A 27386-nucleotide genomic window follows, 5' to 3' on the forward strand; every position below is an offset into this window, starting at 1 on the left:
CATTTTACAAGTTACCTCTAAATCTTTCAACTAATTTTAAAGTACATCATCCCTTTTTTCATAAAGGAAAATAGTAAATAGCATAATTTAACAATAACTATATTAAAACTGCAATATCCAAAATGTGGCACAAGGAAAAAAAACAATATTTCAATTTGTTGGTTAGCACACATGGTATGATAACAGAAAGAGGAAGAAAAATAAGTACCTACACGTTTGTTCAGAAAGTATCTGCTTTAAAAGGCCAAGGTGTTTTTCATATTGTTAAAGAACATTTTGTTTCTTATTTTTATAATGACTCTTAGAAACTCAAGGCTGAAATATGCTGCCTGAGTGCAAATTGCTTTCTTTAAAAACAAGTTGGCTTCTTACTACAGTATATGGTTCTCACAAGTACTGGACTGCTTGCATTGATATATTTTAAGTAAAAAACAATGGTGCATTTATTCTTGGGGAAAATATGCATTTGGATGCTAATTACTGTTGATACTAGGGGTATCTCCAGCTGCTGGATGAATATCCAATGCTTTATTAGAATGACCTGCCAGGATTATTCCTTCGGGAATCTGCCATAGCGAAGGTACCTCTAAAAAAGGCAGACTACACCATTAGGCAGCTAGTAAAGAAGTGGATGTTTCTTCCTCAGAGAGCCAGCAATAAACTGGTGTACATCTCACACAGGCAGGGTGGCACCAATGCCCCTCGTATGAGTATTTGTGCGACATTGCAGTGATCACTGACACCTTCCACCTTCTGATGAGCCCGGACGCCATGGTGAGGAACATCACAGAAAGTGCCATGCAGGATGTCATCAAGAAGCGAATTGCCAGGACCCCTCTCCAACCAAAATGTCGCTACCTACCTGAATGGCTCGCTGGAATGTGAATTTGGAAGAGATGGGGGAGACTGTGCTTTGCTCTGGACTCATGCCCGCCATGCTACGTGACGACTGGAGCAGCGTATCGACTGCTGCTGGATGTGGTGCGAGGAATGTCAGGACCTGGAAGTCCTGGTATCAGAGATGAAGAACACAGACCGCACAATCCTCACTCTCAAAGCTAGAACCATGCTGGAGAGGGCCCTGAAGGATGCCATCCACTGCCAGTATGTGGAAAACCTGAAACGGAAGCCAGGCCAGGGCAAGGCGTTCAAGGTGACGTACAAGTGGGACGCCAGCAACCACTTCCTCCCGAGGGGCAGCTTCACCCAATTTGCCGACTGGAGGTTTATCCACAGGGCCTGGCTCAACTGCATTCGCTGAACAGAGCCATCCACCACAGGAATCAGGACAAGCAATGTAGGAAGTGTGGCTATGCCAACGAGACACTACCCCATGTCCTGTGTAGCTGCAAGCCCCATTCAAGAGTCTGGCAGCTGTGACACAATGCCGTCCAAGATCACCTCGTCAGAGCTATCCCACCACCCATAGGGAAGGCTTCCATGAACTCCACCATCCCCGGAACCGACAGCCAACTGCGACCGGACACCGTCATCACCAACGAGGACCGGAAGAAGATCATCATGGAGGACATTAAAGTGCCTTTTGAGAGCAGGACTCAGGCCTTCCGCGATGCCCGAGCTCAAAAGGTGGGGAAATATACCCCTCTGGCCGACACCTTGAGAGCTAAGGGTTACCAGGTTTAGACAGACGCGCTGATTGTCAGAGCTCTGAGCGCATGAGACCCCAGTAACAAGCGAGTGTTGAGAGAATGCAGACTTGATCAGCACTACGCTCGGCTGATGCGGCAACTTGTGGTGTCGGATGCCATCAGGTGGTCGAGGGACATCTACATAGAACACATCACCGGACATCAGCAATCCCAGGAAGGATAGCTGGAGTGCCGATGAGAAGCGCAGTGGGGAAAGTAATTGAAATACTTTCCTCATGGATTGTATTTTCCATATGGACTACCCTAAATGCTCAATTACTGAGGGACAATCTACACACATTCCTATATTTGCTTTCTACAGCCAAGTCTCTGTATAACCTTCAGATTCTAGTTGGGTTATCGCTGATTATGCACTATATGTATCTTATGACTTTTCAAAACAAACTTTGTATTGAGGATAATCTAAGCACTATACCCAGATGTACAGACACTCTTTTCTTAATCTGTGTACTATATAATTTTTTTTAACATTAGCTTTAATAAAAACATTTAAATCTGTCCCAGGCAGCTGATTTCCCAGACAATGTTGCAGACTCTTGACAGGTTCAGAAACCTCCCTTTCCTCCAAGAAAAGAACTAGTAACTCAAGCTACTCTGCTTGGCTCCCCATCCCTTCCACAGAAACAACTAGCAGGCCCACAGGCACCCATGACCTGCCTTCCCACAAATTTCCAACCCAATAACCCCCCATTTCCTCCCTCAGTCCCCCTGTTTCTAATTCCTCTGCTACCTCACAACTTAGTACCCACTTTCCTACTGACCTCAGACCTCTCCCCTCCTGACATGGAGCTTCTGCACTGAAGCAATTCTTGATCAAAGAAATTAGCAAAAGCATAGATTTCAAAAGTTTCAATACAATTAACTTAGTCAAGTAACCTCTTAGCATACATATTACACTGCAATTTATCAATTCATGCAAAATGTTCAGCAGTTCAGTGTGTATTTACACTAATTCTTGTTATCTGAGCAGACTAGAACTATTTTGTTACCTGTGAAATCAAGAGAATCATTGAACATTTATTTAAGAGGGTTCTTAATTTAGAAGGACTGGCTTCAACAAAAATTCAAAAACAAACTTATTATACCATTGTTAATCAAAACCTTTTTTTTATGGTTGCTTTGGTGACAGATCCTTATGATTCTGGATTGTTAATGATGAAGAATCTTAAATTAAGAGGAATCTCTTTCCTAGATACAAATCTTGACCAGCAGATCCAACAGCTGACATTTTTTCTGTCAGTATCTATTAAGATGTATGCTAATACTAGCTTTCATTTTTATTTTCATTTTAAATGGAGTGCCACACTTTAGTTCCACATTCAGGACCCAATCCTGATGACATTGTAATGAATCGGATTTCTAAATCTAATATCTATAAGATCAAGATATGGGCCCAGATATTCTGGCGGCCTTTGCAGCCTCTTGGAAGTCCCATTAATACATAAAACATACACAAAAAGATAATTGACTTTCAATTTCTCCTAGTAGGACCACTATTCTTACATTCAAAATCATTTGGAAAATAGACAGTAGACTTTGAAATATGCTACACATGAAGGTGGTTTTGATTTTATTTAACTACTAAAGAAAAAGTTATTTTTGAGGTGACTATTGTATTTCTAAATACTTTCAAAATAAGGATATGTTCCTTCAGTTAAAACAATTACTGCACCAAGTGATTTACAATTTTTACATACGCTGCACTGCTATTTAGTTGACATCTGACTTGTCTAGTAGAGACAGTAAACATTTATTTTATTGTTGAAAAGTGCTTTAAAATATTAAGATATATGCCCATTACAATATACATGCAAGATATGGAATTTTTAGTGTTGAATAATTGTTCCTGAGGGAAGGACAGGAAATTATAATGAGTTTGCAGATTTAAAAGTGAAATGCCATTTAACATTTCTCTGAAAACTCAGTAACAAATTTGGAATAAAGGAAAGAACCCTACAGTAACTGTGATTCTGCGAGATGTTATAGTCAGTGGAAATCCAAACGTAGGTGCGCATACATCTCATGTCCACAAGATTTAATTATTTTTAAATAGTCTCCATCAGGGCCATACATGTGCCCTGTGCCTCCTCCATGTGCTGCCATAAAGTGTGAGACAGCCATGTCCCTCCCTCAGTTCCCTCAGATTTCAAAGTCTGCGATAGATGAGTACTCCGAAATACGGGGATGGAGGACAGGTCATGGGATCCAGAATGACTACAACATCTAGAGGACCAAAGTTACTGTAGGATAAACAACTGTTCTTTTTTCTTCAAGTATGAGTCAGTGTGGATCCCATGGTAGGTGACAAGAGGGAGTATCCCCTCAGGCTGGTGCAAATGAGGAGCTCTAGATGTATCAGTTAAAAAGAGGTTCTAGTGCTGCTCTCACAAAGTTGACATCTGACCTAGCCACTAAGTCCAAGGAATAGTGTTTGACAAAGACCAGTGGGTTGTCCCTCATCGCTGCCTTGCAGATATGATAAGCCACACATTCCTGAAGCAGGCGGAGGATGCTGCTTCCATTCTGATGGAGCGATCTTTGACATTCAGTGGGAGATACATCAGCCAGCTGGTAACACAGTGAGATTTGATGTTCAGTGGGAGAGATACACTAGCCAGCTGGTAAGACAGTGAGATACACTGTGTTACCCATTTCGATCCTCTGTGAGCTGAGATGACCTGATCTTTAGAAACCCTGGTTGTTGCTAGAAATAGACAGGACAACAATCTGAAAAGTTTGATCCTGTCATCGTAATAAAGCAACGTCTTAGACACATCTACTGTGTGCAATTTCTTTTCTCCCAGGGCTGAGTGTGGCTCAGGAAGAAAGGCGAGTTGATTGATTGATTCATATGAAATTTTGAGACTACCTGAGGAATGAATTTTGGGTGAGATCTTAACACTGCACTGTTCTTTTTGAATACCTTATGTGGAGGTTGGCTGTACATACCTAAGCTAACTCCGGCTGCAGTGATAGCCTCTAGGAAGACCATCCTCAGAGCGAGGTGGTGTTAAGGAGCATTCTGAGAGAGGTTCAAAAGGAGGCTCTGTGAGTCTCAGGACTACTATATTTAGATCTGAGATGGGAGCAGGTTCTCTGACTGGTGGGTAAGTATGTAATAGCCCTTTGAGAAACTTTGATACCATCAGGTGAGAAAAGTCAGAGCATTACTTCACAGGTAGATGGCAAACAGATTGCTATGAGGTGGAGTTTAATAGAGCTGAACAAAAGGCAGACCTGTTTTAAGTCCAATAAGTATCAAGGCCAGAACAAGATGAAGACCATGCTGGGCTGCCCATAGAAAGAAGCTCTTCCATTTAAATGAATGGGTTCTTCTGGCTGACATTTTCCTGCCTTATAACAGCATTTCCTGGACCTGAAGGGAGCAGCTTCTGTCCGTAGTACTCAACCAGACAACAGCCATGACATCAGGTGCAGCCACTTCAGGTCTGGATGGAATATTTGTCTATGGGGCACAGGCAGTCTGGGAGCTAGACTGGAATTGAATGGACATGTTCAGCAAGTCTGTCAGCCAAAACTGTGTAGGCCCATAGGGAGCCACAAAAAGATCATACCTTTGTCTCTTCTCATCTTGGAAATTACTCTGAGGAACAAGGAGGTTGATGAAAAAGTATATAGTATGCTTTGAGATCACTGCAGAAGGAAAGCATTTTAGAAACAACCCCAGGTTCACGGCCCCCCTGGAACAAAAGTTCTGGCACACCTTCCAGACAAGGGGAAGATGAATACGTGCCCCCTTGTTTGCTTATGTATTTCATTGCAGACGGGTTGTCTGTCAGTATTCGCATAGTGGAGTTTTGAAGAATGTTGAGGAAGGCTCTGCAGGCTATTTTAGTGGCTCTGAGGACCAGGATTTTGATGTGGAACCTCATGACTTCTGGGGCCTAGGTCTCTTGCATTTGTAGATGGTCCAATGGACTTCTCAACCTATGCCAGATATTTCCATAATTAAAGTTTTTGTCAGTGAGAATGCAGAGAATGGTACCCCTCCATGCACGTTTCTGGGTTTCTTTTGCCATCTTAGTTCTGCAACAATGAGAGGTGAAACAAAAACCTTCTTGTTCATCTGGTGTTTTCCTGGGGAATTGACTGACATGAGGCAGAGGTGAAGATGTCACAGGTGAAGTCTGGCAAGTACTGCCATGTATATGCAAGCAAACATATGGCCAACCAGCCCCAGACATGGAAATATCATCATAGTCAACTTTTACTCTGTCCCGAGCATTAGCAATTGCATCAACAGGAATCTTCATTGGGAAGGTATACTCTTTCCAAGTTGGAGACAATCAGAGCTCCTATGAATTCTATCGTCTGTAATGGCATAACAGATGATCTTCTTCATAGTTCACCATGTGGTCTACCATTTAGAGGAGGAAGACTTGCTCTTGTCTCCTGCTGGAATCTGCACTTGATCAGCAAATCATCCAGGTAAGGATAGACATCAGTGTTCTTCCTTCTGAAGTGTACAGGTACTATTCCCAGACACTTCATGAAAACTCTCAGTGGGGAATCCATTTTGTATTGAAAATGGTTGAACCCCACTGTGAACCTCAGGTACTTCCCACAGGCCAGATGGATGACTATGTGGAAGCGTGTATCCTGAAAGTCAATAGCCACAAACCTGACTTACGCCTGGAGAGATGTGATAATGTCAGTAATTGTTACAATCCTGAATGTGAGGCGGAATATGTATTTGTTCAGTTTCTTCAGGTCTAGGATAAGACAAAATCACCTTTCTTTTTTGGGATACAGAAGTACTGTGAGTAGAACCTCTTCCCCTGTACCCCCACAGAACTTCTATGTCTCCTAGATGAAGCAACAAGCCTTGTTTGTTTATAATGAAGTCTCATGAAAAGGGTCCCTGAAAAGAAATGGGGAAGCAAGTTAGGTAGGGGGCAGAAAATGGAATTGTATAGGGTAATGTTCGGCTATGTTTTCAAATGCCCATTTGTTGGCTGTGATGGCTGCCCAGGCCTGGTGAAATGGGACAAGACTGTTCCCAAAGGTGGGGCCAAGTTCCAGACTGGCTCTGCTGTGATTCTTGACACTCCTGTCAAACCTGCTGCCCTCTGGAGAGGGTGCAGGGTTGGTCAAAGAGGCAGAAGACAGGTGTACTGTGAAATAACTGAGTTTCTTTCTTTTCTGATACTCTGGCTGTCAGCCCATGGTGTAGCATGGCATACTCTGCCTTTGTTGGGGCTAATATTTGTAGGGCTTTCTATAGAGAGCCAGTTTTTAAATTCCCTGGGATTGTAGCATGGCTCTCAAGTCCTTGAGGGAATGGAGCAGTCCATCTGTCCTCTGGCTGAGGAGATCCATTCCTTCAAAAGGAAGGTCTTCAATCATGGGCTATAGCTCACCTGGAGCCAAAAGATGTGCCTCATTGCAATAGCCTTGGCCATTGACCTCGCGGCTGTATCAGAGGCATCCAAGGTCACCTACAGTGATGTTCTTGTGGTCATCTGGCCCACTTTAATTATCTCCTTCATTTCATCCCTGCACTCCTGTTGGATTTTGCAAGGAAGGAAGTGATCCTCTCCCAAATTATATTTGGTGAACAATGCCTGGTAGTTCACCACCTGAAGCTTCAGCAAGGCTGATGAATATACTTTGTATCCCAAAATGTCTCCTTTCTTAGGGTCTTTGTCCTCAGGAATTCCTTTAATGGACTTCAATTTTTCTTGTGCTGCAGAAATGACCAAGGACTCTGAGTCTGGGTGGGCATCAAGCTGTTCAAAGAGCTCCATGGTACTTTACCTGAGGTCATTCCCCAATAGCAGTGGAAAAGTACCTCTGCTCAGTGCTGGTGAGAAGGAATACATTGGCAATGAGGAGGAGTATCATCTCTCTTCCTCAAGAGGCAGAGCTCAGGAGTAGTGTGGAGCCAGTGTCGGTCACCTCATTGTTATTTGTAACTTCCTGGATGTGAAGGGATCTGTCCATAGTATCTCCAGAGGGGAGAGAGAATCCTGCAAGGCATTTCTCAGATCTTTGCTTGGCTCTGTTCTAGGTTCTGGTATAGGGATCAGTGCCAGATCTCTCATTCCACCTAATTTCTCAATGGCTTTATCCTTGGAGGACTGATGGTTCATGTTATCTCTACTGGACCTTTTTTCAGTTTTAGAGATATGTTTAAGCTCAGTCTGGCTATGTGAGTCAGTGTCCTGTTTATGTCTGGGCATAGGTGCCAGCTTCAATGGCTGAAGTGCTAGCATAGGCACCAGAGCCATCAGTGTCAGAGCTGCTGATTCTGAGGTAGTTGGTGCTGAGGATGTTGATGCTGAGGTCCTGAGCGTCGGGACCTTCACTGATGTTGAAGTAATCAACGTCAACTTCACTGGTGCCAACTTTGTTGGTGTCTTCTGCCTTCTTTCCATCTAATCCCAGAGTGTGATGTGTTCTCAAACTAGTGCAGGCCGATGCTGGTTTATTTGGCCTCACTCTGGTTATAACTGTCACTTCTGGATCCCAAGTGACCCATGTAGACTGATCTAGAAGATGTAGCTTGAGCCAAGAATCCCTTAACCTATATATCCTGGAGGAACAGGACTTGTAATCAGAGCACCTGTATGAGATGTCTCTCTCCTTTAGGCAAAAGAGATATTGGCTTTGTCCATTTTTGAGGGGGATAAGTCTGTTGAAGGGTGGGAAGAATTTGTGAGGTGTTGTGGTTGGCACAAAGCACTTCACCCTAATGTACAGTGGATGTAAAGGGGGATTGTAATGAGGTTCCCAATAACCACTAGTGTGCCTCCTTGTGTCTATACAGCTCTCACTGCATTGGGTGCCCCCTGCTGTTTGTTGCTCACTCTGCACTAGGTTCCAGCCCAGGGACCCTAAAACCAGCAATCCGGGTCTGCTCAGTCCCTGTCCCTGTTTCCCTTGGTTCCATCCTCTTTCTCTTGTCTGTCTCAGGGTTTACTATTGAAGCTTACACCACTCCCAATAGCTACTTCACTACCTTTTAGCTTCTTGCCAGATTCCTTACTCCTGGGCAGGATTCTAGGGCTAACTCCTCTGACTTCCTTCTGGCCCCTGACAACCTCTCTTCTCCCAGGAAGTGTTGGCAGACTCCTTCCCCAGCAGCTGCTTTCTGCTCTCAGCTTCTTTCCTTTAGAGTGTTGGCCCAACCCTTCCCCAGACAGATTTCATTCTCAATTAACCTTGGCTTTCCTTCTCTCAGGTAATACCAGGTGACCTACTTGACCTCTCAGACCCTCATTAACCCTATCAACACTGATGTGAGACATACACCACAGCACAGGGATCAGCAATCAAATTCTTTTCTTCTTTCTTTCTTAACGAACACCCTGTAGAACCAAGTATAAAGACAAGATTTCTTCACCAAGTTGGCCTGGGAAAATGGCTTAGGGTATCTAAAGAGAGAGTAGCAGATTGGCCATTCCCTGCATTCCATCTCACCGACACTGGGATTGTTAGTGGGAAGTGAGTTAGAGTCGCAGCCACTCTGTCTTTTACGTCCTCACGTGGGAGCATGAGGTGGCAAAGGAAGCATGTGTGGCCCCAATGGACACTGCTATTCAAAAGAATCTGAACACGCAGACATGAGATGCATGCACACCTACAGTGGGATCCACACTGAGATATACTTGAAGAACTGTTACAATAGATACTGTACAGCTGTATTATTTACTGGAACTTATATTTTCTAATTCTGAGTACTGTCTTGTCAAGCATTTATTATGTGCACCACTCAGTGACTTCACACATGCTCAAAGCTCAGAGAACAATTTGAAGACATATGGTAAAATGATTACTTTGCTGATCTGTGTCAAGAAAACCCACTTTCTACTTCTTATGAGGTCTGATTAATATCAGCTCGTTCATTCAAAATTTAATTTTCAAGAAAAAAATTTGTAATGGTCATAAAATGTCCAGCTCTGCTCTTAAAAATCACTGTAAAAATGGTACTGTAGAATTCTATTTTACTTTCTTTCATTCAATGATTTTCAATTAAAGTTTATTTGCATGCAGTGTTGTTGCAGCCTGTAGCCCAGACCTGAAAAAGAGGTCTGTGAAGCTCAAAATCTTGTCCCGTCCACGAATGGAAGTCAGTCCAATAAAAGATATTACCTCACCTTCCTTGTCTCTCTCAAACAGCATCTGCTCAGTTTAGAGTAAACAAATATTCTGCTTCATAACACTGACTCTGCATATCTACATGGAAGGAAACGTACATACTGCATGTGAGCCACAAAACCATCGAAAAGCTAGTAGTATGATACTAAATTTCAGAGAGGGGTATTTTTTTAAATGAACACGCTAGTTAAAAAGATTCTAAAGTCAAAAGCGTATATATTAAAAAAATTGAGAATAGAATGGAGATCCTTAAGTATATGGTAACTGAGTTGCTTAGCCCATTAAAAAAGTAGAAGCAGGAAAGTTAGAAAAACCCTTATGATTAAGGCTGTGAGTTTGTCACGGAGGTCACAGAAGTCACGGATTTCGTGACTTTCTGTGACCTCTGTGACTTTTGCAGCAGCCAGTGCACCTGGCTCAGAGGCAGCGCAGGCAGACCCTGCACCAGGCACACCACCGGCCGCTGCTCGAGTAGTCTCTGGCCCCCATCCCCCCCTGCCAACCTGCCCCCAGCAGAAGAGTTTGGCTGTGGGAGGGGGCAGGGGGTTGGGTCACGTGACAGGGTAAGGTGGACTCTGGGCAGCACTTACCTGACTGCCTCCCAGCCAATGGGAGCTGCAGGGGTGGTGCCCTGGCTGGAGGCAGCATGCAGAGCTGCCTGGCCACGCCTCCACCTAGCAGCTGAACGAGGGGGATGTCACCGCTTCCAGAAATTCCCCCAGGTAAGCACCACCCAGAGCCCACCTCACTCCTGCCCCCTCCCACACCCAAACTCCTGTTGCTTCCCGGGGGAGCGGGGAGATAGGTGTGGAGACAGGTAGGAAGCCTTCTGGCTCCGCCAACACCCACCCCCCCGCCCCAGCACCAGTGGGGGTCTTGGGCCGCACACCACCCCCACCCGTGCCCCCAGCCTGCCTTCCCCCAGCACCCGCAGGGCCCCTGGGTAGCGGCCCTCCCCCCACCAAGTTTTAGTCATCAGTATTTTTAGTAAAAGCCATGGACAGATCACAGACCATGAATTTTTGTTCACTACCCATGACCTGTCCATGTCTTTTACTAAAAATACCCATGACTATAACATAGCCTTACTTATGATTAAATCATAAGGCTGAAGGGGAAAATTTGAGACAAAAGTATCCTTCAACAAATGGAAATTAAGCCCAAGTACAACCAGCAGGAAGCTGCATAAACTATGGTAGATACAAGTTAAAATGAAAATTCGCAGGGCTAAGATGGAGTTTGAAGGACAAATTGCCAATAATCAAACAAATAATTTAATTGTATCAGAAGCAGAAAGCCTGCAAGAGGACCAGTGAGTTTGCTGAACTATCAGGGATTAACAAGAGCAATAGGATATTACAGAAAAGTTACATGATTCACTTGCATCAGCTTTCAACAGTGAGGATGTTTAGGAGACATCTATCCCAAAGCTACTCTTTTTAGGTAAATAAAAAACAGGTATTGTCAAAGAGTGAGATGTCAAAGGTAGTAGTGCTGGAACAAAATAGTAAATTAAAGAGCAACAAAGTCCCCTGCACCTAATGATATACATCCAGGAGTTCTGTAGGAATTAATTATTAAATGATTCAATTTCTAACAAAAATATGCAAGCTCTAACTAAAATCACTTACTACAACAGAGGACTGGAAGGTAGCAAATGTCTTTGGAAGGTACCTGTCTTTAACAAAATGTCTTTTGAGGTAATCCAGGAATTACAGATCAATAAACCTTACTTCGGTCTCAGGTAAACTGGTTGAAAAAATCAGTAAAAAGAGAATTATGAAAAATCCAGAGGAGCATAAGATGATAGAAACAGCCTAGCACAACTTCTACTGAGGACAATTATCCCTCTTTAATCTATTCTTCAAGAGCACCATCAGAATAATGGATGAGGAGGAACCCACTGATAAAATGCATATTAGGACTTTCAAAATGCCTTTGAAAAAGCTCTCATAAAAGGCTCTTATGGAAAAAAGTAGTCAGGCGGTAAGTGTCAAAATACTGCCAAAGGCTAGAAACTGGCTAAGACAGAAAACAAAGAATAATACCACAGTGCCCCAGTGTTCCACACAAGGACAGGTGTTCTTTAATACACTTATTAATGATCTGGAAAAGGTGGTAACTAGTGAGGTGGCCAATTTGCAGATGACACCAAAATTATTTAGGATAGGCAAGACCTCAGAAGACTGTGATGAACTTTGCAGGGGCCTCATAAACCCAGGGGAAAGGGTAACATAATGGGAGATGATATTCTTTGTAGACAAATGCAAGAACTAAGTAGAACTATTGTAAGAACTAAGTAGAACTGCTCGTATACATTGCTGCATTCGAAATTAACTTTAACCACTTAGAAAGAAGACCTGAACATCACAGCTCAATAAAAACTCTCTGCTCAATGTACAGCAGTGGTAAGAAAAACAAAAATCATGTTAGGACACACAGAATCAGAAATAAAATAATACTGAAAATATTATACCACCATTCTGGAAGATGTCATTCTCATTGCTGTAAATTTACAGACCCCACAGAAAATACATGCCAGATTCTCTGCGAGCATAATTTTATTAATTTCAAAGGACCTTAGCTTGCAAAGAATTTGACCCCACAAATCTTGTTTGTATTCATTAGTTTAAAATATTAGTGGGAATTCAGTAAAATAAAAAGACAATCTAAATAATCTGGAGAGTTATCTTACCATGGTAACTACTGGAGTTCTTTCTGTTGATGACAAGAAAACAGATAATTGCTTTTGTTGTTTATGTGATTCTTCAGTGCTCCTTTTGCCCTGAGAATTCCAAAGTACACAGAAGTGTTAGTCTTTAAAAAACTCTATTTCAGACTCTGAAAATTCCTTTGTAGTTTTAATTCACTTCAGTTCTGTTGGCATTAGAATCAATCCATTCAGTGTATACAAATACAAATAGTTATACATTGTCTCCTTCCAAGTTCCCCATTACAGTATAAACCTCTTGAAACCTAAACAAATACATGATATTAAGGTACTGTTAAGCCTATGATGTTCAGTGCTCCAAACTCAGCAAACGAAAAGCTAAGATGATGACAGCTTGGCCATATTCCTCATCCTTTATATTTTATAGCAAATACTTCACAAATATAAACATCAAACAGAAGTAACCATCCAAAAAGAGAAACAGGAATAGAAAACAGTGCAATACAGCAAAGCTAAGTTTTTACTATGAGCACTTTAACTTTTAAAGTTCCTGGTTTTTAAGTGTTTAAATTTATAAACATATTGTTATACTAACAATATAAACAGTAATTTATTTGGTTTTCCTAAAAGAAAAAAAAGAAAAAAAAGAAAGTTAAAAGGAGGCCTTAAGTGTTCAAAGAACCTTTATTTATTTATTTCAATTCATGTTGTGATCTATCACCAATCTTTATGTGCACTCACAATAAAAATATTTTAAAACATTTACGTGAATAATAAGCTAAATTAACCTAAGAAAAATATGTTTGATTTCATATTACTTTGTATTAAGCTGTTAGGACCTGATTCAGGGAAGCACACCGGCACATGCTTAAGTCCCACTGACTTCAAACGCCGCATGTATTATTCTAATGTCAGGCTCCATAAGTACAGCAGCTTAATGGTGACATCAATAGGACTTAAACACATGCTTCAGTGCTTTCCTGAAGCAGGGCCTTAATAGATGCACCTTAGCTGCTCTAACTACAGAACTAAAAAAGCCTACATTATGATAACACTTGTGGAGCTTGTAATGTCCATTTCCACAAGAACAAGGTTTGTAACATGTAACACTTACAACTGTGGCATGCATGGGTGCTTATAAACAACACAAGAGGTACAGTACAAAATAGCACCACCACAGGAGCAGGAAAGGAAAGATTGAGAAAAAGACCATTTCCTGAGCCTGCCAACTTGTACTTACAGAATGTACTCAGGGCTACTACAGCAGAGATCGCAGTGGGACCATAAAAGGATAAAGGGTACTTTTCAAGATACTGACAGCATCTTTACTCACAGCTGCAGGCTTACATTTGTTGTGGGGAAAGGGGGAACAGGTTCAGGACCATGCAGTTTCCTCACCTGCACTCTTCTACTCACTACCCTATATCCACTCTCTCTCCTCTACTCCAATGACCCATTCACACACAAAGCCCACTAACCCCAGGTTGGGAATCTATGATATAAATTATGCTCCCCACTGGTTTTGTGATACCATATAAGTTCTGCCTATTGATACCTATTGCCTATTCTGCCTATATTCTTCCTATCCAATGGAAACCTTTATGTGCTGCCAACTTGGTGTATTTAAAAGCTTTATGCACAAAAAATTAAATGCAGGAAATGGAAGAACAGGAACAGTGGAAAACATAATCATGAGCTACATTACTCCATGTAGAATAATAATTTTTTGACTACTGTAACACTTTTGTGACCAACACTGAAAGCTATGGCCTTGAGAACCAATGTAGCATTTTGAAATGTTAACTGCAATTTTTTTTCTTTTTCAATCACTGTATTTCATTTATTATTTAATGCAGTGAGTTTAAGTATATTTTTATATAGGGGTTTACATAGATAAAGGTATCAATATTTTGTTATTAATCTCTCTTAATCAGTACACGAATGTGGAAAATACTAGCTATTTTTGAGAATGTCTTTTGTTAAAGGTGTAGTAATTGCCGGGGGGGGGGGGAGGAGGAGGGTTAAGTTTTGTGTTCCATTAGGTTTTAGTAGCCGCTTTTAAAACTGAATAGAGGTGCCATGAAACACTGCTAACCACTGATTTTGGTGCACAGGCCTGGCTATATCCCCAAGAAACCTTAGTTTGCCACCCCCACCTCTGAGAAGAGACTGTTAGATCTACATTTTTCTATAATGAGTTCTAATGATAATGTATGTGAACTATTCAGCTTGCTTGATTAAGACCTAGGGGAACTAAGTTATTTGCATTTGACAAATACTGGAAAAAACTTTCCTACATCTAACATATTTAGTAATATATATTCTCTTCCTTCCCATATGATGATAATTCTGTTAAAGTAAGATGTCAGGGACCAATAATGGGGTCCTTAGGTAGTTGTACTTGATATATTTGATAATACAGAACTTAAGAGACAGAGTCACTCCATGAGTGAAGTATGTTAATTACTTGATCCTGCATGAGAAGCACTTATTTTGTTGTTTATGTTTAGTTTGACTTTTGAGATTTTTATATCTTTACTTGAATGCTGAAACCTAGGAATGCTGTACTTTTCCATTTATAAAAAAAAATTTAAAACAAAAATTAAGAAAAAACACCTATTGTGCTGTTTATTGTAAAATAAGAATATTAGAAAATTACTGTAGTTCATCTTTTGTTTACTTGCCTCAGCCTAACTTTACTGTGTGAGATGCAGCCTTGAATGTAGTATTATTTATTGTCAGAAAGCAACGCTGAGTACCTTGTAATTCCAAAAACCTAACATTAATTTACCAACAACTAAACCATATGAATTGCTACACTGTTTCATGATTGGTTAATCTAGCTGAAAGCACTGTAATCCTACTGGATGTTTTCTAAGGAGACTAGAGACCTCATTACTTTAATTGGGCATACAGTATATGTCTGTGAAAGATCACAGAGAACCAAACCATGGAGAACTGAATAGAGCTCCCAGCTCTCATGGAGAAAAACCATGTTTTAGATCTAAATTATTTTGATCCTGACCATGAATTTTGCAAAGAAGAAGAGCAGAAATAATGAAAATGTTACGAACTCAGGTCTGTGAAATAGTGGTTAATGTTAACCAACTCTCAAACACTGTTAGAATACTGAGCCTAAAAATTACTCTGTATATAGAAGAGGCCTGGCAGCAGCCTAACCAATAATACAACCCCAATAGAGGTGCAGAAGGGGCCCCTGTGAATGGTTGGGCAAGGAGATTGAAGGGGGATACTGAGACTCAGAGGCAGCCGGCTCCAGGCTAGAAAAGAGGATCCTGAGGGTTCCTATCTGCTCCTGGAATCATTACAGCCCTTCCTGGCTCCACTCCCTGTTCTCCAGCCTGACGTCAGGCACCACCACAGCTGCTCCAGCCCCTCTGGATCCTGTTCCCCCCCACTCCGGGGCTTTCATTAATTTATGCAGGCATGGAGCCCCCCACAATATTTCCACTGTGAGGGCACTAGCCCCTCTTGCCCTCTGGTTGTGCCACCTGAGAAAACCATATTTGAAATTTGCAGAAAGCGTTACTGTAAGTTAATCAAAAAACTATGAATTATTACAGGAACCTGTGAAGAAGGCAGAACATTCTTTAGCCTTCACAAAAGTTTAATTTTATTTTACAGAAACCTAGCCAGTGCTGGTGCACTTTATATAAATAAGAATTGAGAAGTAAGTGTGGAAGCAGGGGAAAGGACTGGGAAGAGACCCTGCTGTGGAGCACAGAACCGGACACTAGTGAAAAATCTTTGTGGGAACAAGATAAAACAAGAACAGATCAAAGAAAGGTACGAGGATGGATTGCAACATGAGCGTAAGGAGCACGCAGACCTCTCAAATGCAGTTTTATTCACAAGTGAGCCTGCGCACAGAACTATTTGTGAGCCATGCTTACTCAGCTTAGCTCTCTGTCCTTCTCTAGCGTCTAGACCAAACAAAATTTAATGTATCTTCTCAGCCTTTGAGCTAACAAGTGAGGGTTTTTCAGTTGAGGCAGCAAAGGCTCCAGTTTTAGATCTATAGGTCCAGGTTTCGATCCCTCTGTCAATGCCCCATGTAGGGATGTCAAAGAACATCTCCAAAATCGAAAAAAAAATTAGAGTGGACAGATAATGACTGGGAGCAACTCACTCATCAGCTAGCAGGTGAAAAGTAAAGTTTGCCTAAATAAGAAGTGTTCTTGACTGGATGAACTAAGCCACCCCTCCAGGGCATCTTGTGATTAACAGTGACCAGGGGAAGAAGAGAGAAAAGTTATCTATTTATTGTTCTACTGAAATTTTGTGTTTGCATGAAATATTTATTTTTATAACTTTTACTGTTCAAATAACATGTGTCAGAAATTGGAAGACCCTGGAAACTGATCCCCATCTAAGATAAGGCCCCTTTACTCTACCATGCAAAGTGTAAATTTATTTTATTTAAGGCTTCTTTTCTTGCCAGAGTGAGGTAAAGGGATTTTAGTGTAAATGACAGTGATGCCCCACGTGATCATCATTGCAGTAATTAAGGGTAATACAATAACCGTGATAATTTATAAAAACAAGTTTTACCTGTACATAAATCCTAAGGTAAAAAATGGTATATCTGTCTAAACTCTTTGCACAAAGGTTGTGTGACTAGAGCACCTGTGAAAAAGTTAACAGTTAATCTATGTGCATTGCTTGTTTGTAATCAATGATTCAAAAGTCTCTTACACAAAACAGCATGCAAGTATATATTCCTAAACAGCATATGACTCTGGGGAAAACAATTGCTTGCAGAAATCTTATTTTGCAGTACTATCTGTTCAAGTCTTATTACTATTTGAGTCATCTTTGAAAGAACAAAAATGTACATCTATTGTCCCAATGCTGAGTAGGAATATTGTTAACAATTATTACATATGTGCTATATTTCCAAATCATAAATCCTAGTGAGAAAGAAACAGAATTGTTCAATTATTTCAATATCTGAGTGTTTGTGTTATTGCATGGCCAAATGGAAATTATCTAGGCAAATCTGTGTGATATGAAAGGATGATATCCTTAATGCCACCTCCACCCTTTAAAAATATCACCAAACTTGCCCGTTCTACTTGATGAATATTTATTATTTTAGCTTTGTTAATTAACTGGTACCCAGCTTGGTTCTAATTGGGAATTTGATAGTAGACCTTGTCCATTTTAACAATTGTGTGCATATATGTGAGGGCAGAATTTTATCCTGAGTGCATTAGTTAGACTATATACCCAGATTAATCAGCATCAGGCCAAACTGCCATACCACGGTGAATATATGGCAGAATACAAAAAACGTGCCCATGCTACTTAACCTGGACTGAGAAAATTCTGACTAAGATGATAAAGCTAAGCATTTCAGTAACATAGCTACACAGCATTTTTAGAAACAAAGTGGGATCTTTGTGTTCCGATATGCATGTCAAAATGTCTGAAGTGGTTTTTTTTGTTTGTTTTTCCCCCCAGCTCACAGTTATTTCAGTAGAGTTGGAGTCCAAGGTCTGGGCAAATACTGAAAAGTTGAAACATGCATATATGGATCTATACTTTACATGTATCTGTGTTTATTATTTAGTTCTCTTCTTCACAATATGTATTGCATTGCAAACTGGGACACTGGTCAGGGTGGGTCAGGGTTATGAGGGGAAGAAATTTTCCCCTAGGTCAAATTGGCAGTGACCTTGGAGTGCAGGATGGATTGACTTCCTCTACAATGTGTGGGTGCAGGTCACTTGCCAGGATTATCTGGGTATATCTCATTTAATCATTTCCCTGATTGCAGGGACCTCAAGCACTGGTGCACCTTGGTCCCTCCTATTCACTATCCGTGGTACATAATAATCTAATCTCCAGTGTCCCTCATTTACTTTGGCCTCCGTTCCATTGGGTTTGCGTGCAGGTGCTTGGTGGTGTCAATGGCCTGCAACATACAAGAGATCAGACTAGATGACCTGTTCGTGACAGCTTGTAGTCCATCTTTGTGTGGAATGTTGGTGTAGACGGCTTCTACATCCATAGTGGCCAGGATGGTGTTTTCAGGAAGATCACCAATGGATTGTAGTTTCCTCAGGAAGTCAGTGGTGTCTCAAAGATAGCTGGGAGTGCTGGTAGCATATGGCCTGAGGAGGTAGTCTACATAGCCAGACAATCCTTCTGTCAGGATGCCAATGCCTGAGATGATGGGGCGTCCAGGATTTCCAGGTTTATGGATCTTGGGTAGCAGATAGAATACCCCTGGTCAGGGTTCCAGGGGTGTGTCTGTGCTGATTTCTTCTTGTGCTTTTTCAGGGAGTTTCTTGAGCAAATGGTGTAGTTTCTTTTGGTAACCCTCAGTGGGATCAGAGGGTAAGTGAAAGTGGTGTTGGAGAGCTGCCGAACAGCCTCTTGTTCATATTCCGACCTATTCATGATGACGACAGCACCTCCTTTGTCAGCCTTTTTGATTATGATGTCAGAATTGTTTCTGAGGCTGTGGATGGCATTGTGTTCTGTACGGCTGAGGTTATGGGGCAAGTGATGCTGCTTTTCCACAATTTCAGCCTGTGCACATCAGTGGAAGCACTCTATGTAGAAGTCCAGTCTGTTGTTTCGACCTTCAGGAGGAGTCCACCCAGAATGCTTCTCTTTGTAGTCTTGGTAGGAAGGTCTCTGTGGGTTAGTATGTTGTTCAGAGGTGTGTTGGAAATATTCCTTGAGTCAGATACGTTGAAAATAGGATTCTAGGTCACCACAGAACTGTATCATGTTCTTGGGGGCGCAGCAGCAGCAGGAGAGACCCCGAGACAGGACAGATTCTTCTGCTGGGCTAAGAGTATAGTTGGATAGATTAACAATATTGCTGGGTGGCTTAAAGGAACTACTGTTGTGGCCCCTTGTGGTACAAGCCTTAGGGAACAGTATCCCTGATAATGTCATGGCAAACCTGGTGGCTGAACTTTCTGACTTTGTCCTCACCCATAACTATTTCACATTTGGGGACAATGTATACCTTCAAATCAGCGGCACTGCTATGGGTACCCGCATGGCCCCACAGTATGCCAACATTTTTATGACTGACTTAGAACAACGTTTCCTCAGCTCTCGTCCCCTAATGCCCCTACTCTACTTGCACAACATTGATGACATCTTCATCATCTGGACCCATGGAAAAGAAGCCCTTGAGGAATTCCACCATGATTTCAACAATTTCCATCCCACCATCAACCTCAGCCTGGACCAGTCCACACAAGAGATCCACTTCCTGGACACTACGGTGCTAATAAGCAATGGTCACATAAACATCATCCTATACCAGAAACCTACTGACCGCTATGCCTACCTACATGCCTCCAGCTTTCATCCAGACCACACCACACGATCCATTGTCTACAGCCAAGCTCTACGATACAACCGCATTTGCTCCAACCCCTCAGACAGAGACAAACACCTACAAGATCTCTATCAAGCATTCTTACAACTACAATACACCTGCTGAAGTGAAGAAACAGATTCACAGAGCCGGAAGAGTACCCAGAAGTTACTTACTACAGAACAGGCCCAACAAAGAAAATAAGAGAACGCCACTAGCCATCTCCTTCAGCCCCCAACTAAAACCTCTCCAACGCATCATCAAGGATCTACATCCTATCCTGAAGGACGACCCATCACTCTCACAGATCTTGGGAGACAGGCCAGTCCTTGCTTACAGATAGCCCCCCAACCTGAAGCTAATACTCACCAGCAACCACACATGACACAACAGAACCACTAACCCAGAAACCTATCCTTGAAACAAAGCCTGTTGCCAACTGTGTCCACATATCTATTCAGGGGACACCATCATAGGGCCTAATCACATCAGCTACACTATCAGAGGCTCATTCACCTGCACATCTACCAATGTGATAGATGCCATCATGTGCCAGCAATGCCCCTCTGCCATGTACATTGGCCAAACTGGACAGTCTCTACATAAAAGAATAAACTGACACAAATCAGACGTCAAGAATTATAACATTCAAAAACCAGTCAGAGAACACTTCAATCTCTTTGGTCACTCGATTACAGACCTAAAAGTGGCAATTCTTCAACAAAAAAAATTCAGAAACAGACTCCAACGAGAGACTGCTGAATTGGAATTAATTTGCAAACTGGATACAATTAACTTAGGCTTGAATAAAGACTGGGAGTGGATGGGTCATTATACAAAGTAAAACTATTTCCCCATGTTTATTCTTCCCCCCCCCCCCACTGTTCCTCAGACGTTCTTGTCAACTGCTGGAAATGGCCCACCTTGATTATCACTACAAAAGGTTTTTTTCCCCCCCACTCTCCTGCTGGTAATAGCTCACCTTACCCGATCACTCTCATTACAGTGTGTATGGTAACACCCATTGTTTCATGTTCTCTGTGTATATAAATCTCCCCACTGTGTTTTCCACTGATTGCATCCGATGAAGTGAGCTGTAGCTCACGAAAGCTTATGCTCAAATAAATTTGTTCGTCTCTAAGATGCCACAAGTACTCCTTTTCTTTTTGAAGACCAGAAGGGATAACATTTTTAAGAACGTACATTGTATTTCTAAACAATATTCATGAAACATTTCCAAAACCCTGAGGCTTTTTATTCTGACATACCAAGTCCCCAAGAACCTCTCTTTACCGTTTTTTAAAAAGTTAATAGCTTCAAGTTACCTGATAATCAGCTGGTCCAGGAGTACAGAAAGCTCCCCTCTTAAAAACATATAGAGGTCGAGGAGCTGAAGATCCAAATGCTCCTTTCTTTGTACTCTCCAAGTAAGCTTTTTTAAAATTCTCTTTTTCAATACTACACTTGAGAATATTATAGAAAGCTGGACCTGAAAAAGTCACAGTAGAGTAATGAGCCACCATCATAGTTCTGATTTTTTATCATAAATAGTAATTTAGAAATACATTATCTTTTAATATTCATTTTTAAAATGTTATGTTTTCATACTGTAGTGAATTGTCTCAACCAATGAAAGCACAGGGATGCCATACATTTACTGACCCATATCTGTGAAATTATCTGCCAGTTATACAAATGTATGGACCCTGTGGTCTGAGAGATTTTGATTTGCAAAATGACGAGTTATATTTCAGTAATATGTACAGTAATCACTCTTAAAAGCTTTCCCATTTTGCCTTGGATAACTAAATAACTACCTCAATTATTTAAGTTTAAAGTCCTGTTCAGCCATCCTTACACAGACTGAGTAGCATCTTACTCTGCAAGTAGCCCACTGGCCATGACAGCAGTTACCCAGGACAGACAGCACTGGTACTGCAGTATTGTTGATTTGGTGAAGAATGGGACAGCAGTTTAATAAGTGGGACTACTCAAAGAAAAAGGGACTACTCAACATGAGTAACGGTGGCAGAACAGAACATGGGGTGAAACTCATCCCTGGGGAAAGGGCCTGGAGAAGGCCTATACACCACTTAAGTCCTCAAAATAGAACATTGCAAAAGGGTGAGCTGTACCCTCAGTAAACACCTAGGGAATGTGACACATTCTGGAATGTCATTAGATATTAGAAAACAAAAAATATGTTTAGTGACAGTTAAAATTGCAGCAGAATGCACCCCATCAACCCAAAACCTTAAAAACTTGGAAATAAGAAGTTAAGGGGAATTACATGTGCATTCTTTTCCATCTTCATACTGCCTACAATGCTATTGATAATGCACTCTAATGCTCCATAAGGCTTTCACTTCCATCTCCAACAGAGACCAAAATTAATATATATCACAACTTCATCAAATTTACACTCAGTTTTGCAAAAAAAACATTTACAGTGACCTCATACACTTATACAATTATATCAACAGACAGCACATCTGACTGTCACACCTTCAATGTAGTAATCAATCACCTCCCAAAATACTCTACAGTGAGGGGGATAGAAGAGGGAGAGAATGGGGAGGGGAACCATATATTGGGAAAGTAATATTTTCAGGGGATGCTTTTTCAACACAGTAAGGGGTTTAAGAGACAATGAAGTGTGTTATGTCCATAATGGTCAATTTAAAGTTATTTTCCCTTTTTTTTTCTCTCTCTCTCTCACCCTTCTAAAAAGAAAATAATCTAAAACCCATCTGGATGCACACAGAAGGATTCACCAAAGTGTTGGGGAAGAGGGCTGTAAACAAAAGACAGACCCCTAAAGCATCCGTCATCGGTAGATAGCATTTGCCCTGAATATGGACTTTGTGATACTCTAATTCAGGGGTCGGCAACCAATGTCACGCGTGCCGATTTTTAATGGCACACTGCTGCCTGCTGGCTCCCAGCCACCAGCCTCACTCAGCCCGCTGCCGAACCCAGGCCAGCAGTGGGCTGAGCAGGGCTGGTGGCCGGCACGCCGGCAGGCAACAGAGTGCCATTAAAAATCCTGCCTGCCCCGGCTCACTCTTTTCTGCCTCCCGCGGGGGCAGGGTGAAGAAGCTTGGTCCGCAGCTGCTGCTGCAGGGCAGGCAAGCTCCCCCATCCCCTGCCTCTTCCCGCAGAGTGCTGGGTTCCTGCCGCTCCTCCTCTCCCTCCCTGCCGCCCATCAGCTCATGGCCCTTGTGAGGGAGGGGGAGCAGTGGAGCTGCAGCACGCTTGCTGCTCCAGGGAGGAGGCAGAGAAGAGGTGGGGACAGGACCTCGGGGAAGGGGGGTGGTATCAGGGCATATCGCCTCCAGCCCCCTGTCGTGAGCCGCTCTGGGCAAGGCGCTGGGAACACCCCCACGACCCTAGCCCACACCCCCAGCCCTCTTCCCTGACCCCTACACCCCCACACACACTCCGAGCCCCCTGCCCTGACCCCTGCACCCCCCCACACACACTCCCAGCCCTCTGCCCTGACCCCTGCACCTCCCCACACCCCATGCCCTGACTCCTGCACTCTGCCTCACATGCCGCCAGCCCTCTGCCCTGACTCCTGCACCCCACGCACATACCCAGCCTCCCCACACCCCATGCCCTAACTCTTGTACCCCCCACATTCCCACCCCAACCCTGAGCACCAAAAGGGAGCTGCTGCACACACACCCACATTCCCACCTGCACCCCTTGCACCAAATGGGAGCTGCCCAGGTAAGCACTCCACACCCAAACCTCCTGCCCCAACCCTGAGCCCCCCTCCCTCATTCTAGCTCTTGGCCAGGCCCTACATCCCAACCCCCAGCCTGCTTTTTCACCCCCAGCCCTGTGCTCAGTGCACTCCCACCCTCAGCTCAGTGCAGAGAGAGAGGAAGAGAATGGGCAGGGAGACGGTAGGTACCCACTCTATGTGGGCAGGGCCGGGATCCCAGACCGGCAGCGGGCTGACTGGCAATGGGCTGAGCCACTCAGTCCACTGCCCGTCTGGGGTCCCGGCCCCTGGCCCTGCTCAGCCCGCTGCCAGTCTGGGGTTCTGGCTGCCGGCCCCTTGCCAGCTGGGGTCCCGGCCGCAGGCCCCACTCAGCCTGCTGCCGGCCTAGGTGAACGGAACCCCAGGCTGGCAGCGGGCTGAGTGGGCCGGCGGCGTAAGATCAGCATTTTAATTTAATTTTAAATGAAGCTTCTTAAACATTTTGAAAACCTTTTTTACTTTACGTACGACAATAGTTTAGTTATATAATATATAGACTTATAGCGAGAGACCTTCTAAAAAATGTTAAAATGTATTACTGGCACACAAAACCTTAAATTAAAGTGAATAAATGAAGACTCGGCACACCACTTCTGAAAGGTTGCCAACCCCTGCTCTAATTCAAGCATTTTTTCTTCTAGGGCCCTGTAGTAAGTGGGGAGTGCATCACTGGGATAAATAGTTTTACCTGGCTATGTCCTTACCAGGCAGGAAGTAAAGAACATAAACCTCATTGGCAGTTGTTAAATTACTATATAACATCAGGCAGAACAACACTCTCCATGTTAAGATAGTTCATGTTGCGTATTCTGCTGCTATGAAAAATCTACAGAGTCTACACTTCACACAGAGAATCCTTATTAAACAACAACACAAATTTAAAAAAATCCACTCCCCACAAATGCAATTCAAATTCCGTTTATTTTAGCTAGGATTTCTTTTAGATCAGTAAGCCCAACAGGTGCAAATAATATTACCTACATTTATCACTTTGAACAGACAGTATAAAATTACCTGGAAACACCAAGCTAACAAAATCTTGAATGGAAGACTACATTTGTTTCCCTTTGGGCTCCTTCCAGATTTCAGTATAAATGAGAGTGCTGTTTGATATGTGTATTTTGCCCTAATGCCTACTATATTTTAATAATACTTTTTAAGATTAATTGCTAACTTCCTAGAATATCAATCTGCCTAATATTGGGTCATGTAAACTAAATGCCAACAGTACTTGGATTAGTTGCAAACCTGGTGTTTTTTCGAGCCTGGAGTCCTGAGTGAACCGAACTGTAGTTTGACCAAATGGGATCTTTTTCATTCCTGATGGTTTCTTCAAGGATTCAAGAGCTGAGCGTGGTTCATTATATGTACCCGGAGCTGGGGTGATTGATTTCACATGTACAAATCTCTAGAGAGGCATAGGAAAAAATATGCCAATGACAACCTGCAGCACATTTAGAAACTATATGGGCAGAAAGTGCTCACATGAGTATAGCAACATATAAGGTCTCATTTCTTTCTTAATGAAGTGAAGATAATTTATATATAGTAACTAATATCTTGAATCTATCTGAATATATAGGACCTGATTTTCAAAGAAGGGAACAAGTGTAAATGTCATTTGTATGTTTACCAGTATTCAGCTTCTGTGTACCCACAGCCACTTATATATCTGACAGTTTGCACAGATATGTACTCAGTCTGCACATGCACAAGTGGTATAGGTCCAGGTAATAACACATGCCCAGCTTCGAAAATCAGACTCCTCACATACAACTTTTATTATCATTGTCTGTACAATACATACTTTTTATATATATATATATACACATATATACATATACACACACACTCTCTCTCTCTAATATGGCTGTACTTGTGTGCGTGTGTATGAAGTAATTCAAATTAGTTATATATATAATACATATAATTTGTTATATATATAATTTATATATATAGTATATATAATTTGAATTACTTCATACACGCACACAAGGATAGATAGATAAAACTAATTTGAATTACTTCATACACACGCACACACATAAGTACAGCCATATTAGTAGTTAGTAAATACACAACACAAACAGAATGGGGAAGAAGAGGCCAAATATCTGGGCAAGTACACCATAATAGTTTCATAATCCTATATGAGGAGATACTTACTGTCCACAAAGAACACATAGGGGATTGCTTTTAAGTTCTCATCCAAAATATCTACAAATAGCAGACCATGTGGTGGTCAATTGATTTATCTTGGAGAGATTAAATCAAATTTGATGACTGAGCCAAGGGATTACTCCATTTTTCTCTACACTCACACCGAAAAAAACCCAATCAGCTAGTTCACAACTAACTTGAAATGAAAGTGTGAAGTAAACCTCAATGTGCAGGAATTTAAACGTGCAGGGAGGAATTTTCAAAAGGGCCTAAGTGACTTAGGACTTGTCCACATGACAAGTTACTACGCTGCAAGTCAGGATGTGCATCTACAGCACACCAACTTGCCCTGAAGCAATGATCCAGGTGGACACTGCTTCAGTTCAGTGAAAAGCATGAAGTGCCCTTAGATGCACAAGTCCCACTGAAAGTCAATGTGCTCCTAAGTCACCTATGTGTTTTTGAAAATCCTAACCACAATTCTAACTACTGTAATTAAAATCATACAGAAGAGAAGGTTACTTACCGTGCAGTAACGGAGGTTCTTCGAGATGTGTCCCCCCTATGCGGTAGCACCTCCTGCACCTGGGATCAGAGATCTTCGGTAGCTGTGCCCGTTGGGCTGCACATGTGCTCCTCCCCATCTCACACCATGAGCAGTGTCTATATAGCACTGTGCAGTCCAACTGCCCTCAGTTCCTTCTCTACCACAGAGTCTATCTTTAAACTCCAAAGCAAAGAGGAGGCGGGTGGGTAGTGGAGCACCCATAGGAGCACACATCTTAAAGAACCGCAGTTAGTGCACAGGGTGAGTAATCTTTTTTTTCTTCAAGCAGCGTCCCTATGGGTGCTCCACTATAGATGACTGTAGAAGAGTGCCCATAGATGGAAGGCCAGGGTTCAGAGTGACATCTACTAAGGCTGATAAGACAGTGCATCCTTGTAGGGCATCATGGGTAATTGCATAGTGTTGGCTAAAAAAAGTCTGTAAATGCCCAGGTGGCTGCTTGGCAAATGTCAGTAATTGGCACGTTGCTCAGAAAAGCAATTGAGGTGGACAGCGAGCAAGTGGAATGTGTTCAAGTTCCAGGTGGGGGAGGTCACAGTTTGCGTCACTGGTAGCAAAGGCAGAGGAACTCCAAGATCCATTCAGAGAAACATTATTTGGATATGACCTTTGATCTCTCTGCAACAGAGAGGAATAAGTGTGGTGATTGTCTGAAAGATTTGGTTCTGTCACTGTGAAAGGCTAATGCTCATCTGACATCCAATGTGTGCAGCATGGCTTCATGCTGGTTGCCAAGTGGCTTTGGGAAGAAAGAAGGAAGGTGAATAGGTTGGTTTACGTGAAAAGAGGATGGCATCTTGGGTAAGAATTTTGGGTGTGGTCATAACATGACCTTGTCTTTGTGAAAGACTGTGTACGGAGGGTATGCCATGAGAGCACCTATCTCCCCTACCTCTCAGGCGGACATGATGGTGACAAGAAATGCTGTCTTCATGGTTACGTGGGTGTAGGAGCACATTGCCATGGGCTCAACTGGAGGGCCTTTGAGATAGTGCAGAACTAAGTTGGTATCCCAAGGTGGGGGTCACATATTTGAAGGTAAAGGTTTTGATGGCCCTTAA

The 27386-nt window shown here is 42.4% G+C and overlaps 1 protein-coding gene across 10 annotated transcripts in view; it reads right to left on the reverse strand.

Moving 5' to 3' along the window:
* The window catches only part of STPG2 (sperm tail PG-rich repeat containing 2), a 407840-nt gene that overhangs the window by 285641 nt on the left and 94813 nt on the right, over positions 1-27386 (reverse strand). For all 10 annotated transcript variants that reach the window (XM_073340745.1, XM_073340746.2, XM_073340744.2 and 7 more), the window contains 3 exons: positions 24846-25005; positions 21154-21317; positions 12487-12576 (listed from right to left, as the gene is read on the reverse strand). In XM_073340745.1, the coding sequence (XP_073196846.1) occupies positions 12487-12576; positions 21154-21317; positions 24846-25005 (414 nt within the window). The remainder of the gene's footprint in view (positions 1-12486; positions 12577-21153; positions 21318-24845; positions 25006-27386) is intronic.

Source organism: Lepidochelys kempii, chromosome 4 (assembly GCF_965140285.1).
Source record: "Lepidochelys kempii isolate rLepKem1 chromosome 4, rLepKem1.hap1, whole genome shotgun sequence".
In the NCBI taxonomy this organism is placed as follows: domain Eukaryota; kingdom Metazoa; phylum Chordata; order Testudines; family Cheloniidae; genus Lepidochelys; species Lepidochelys kempii.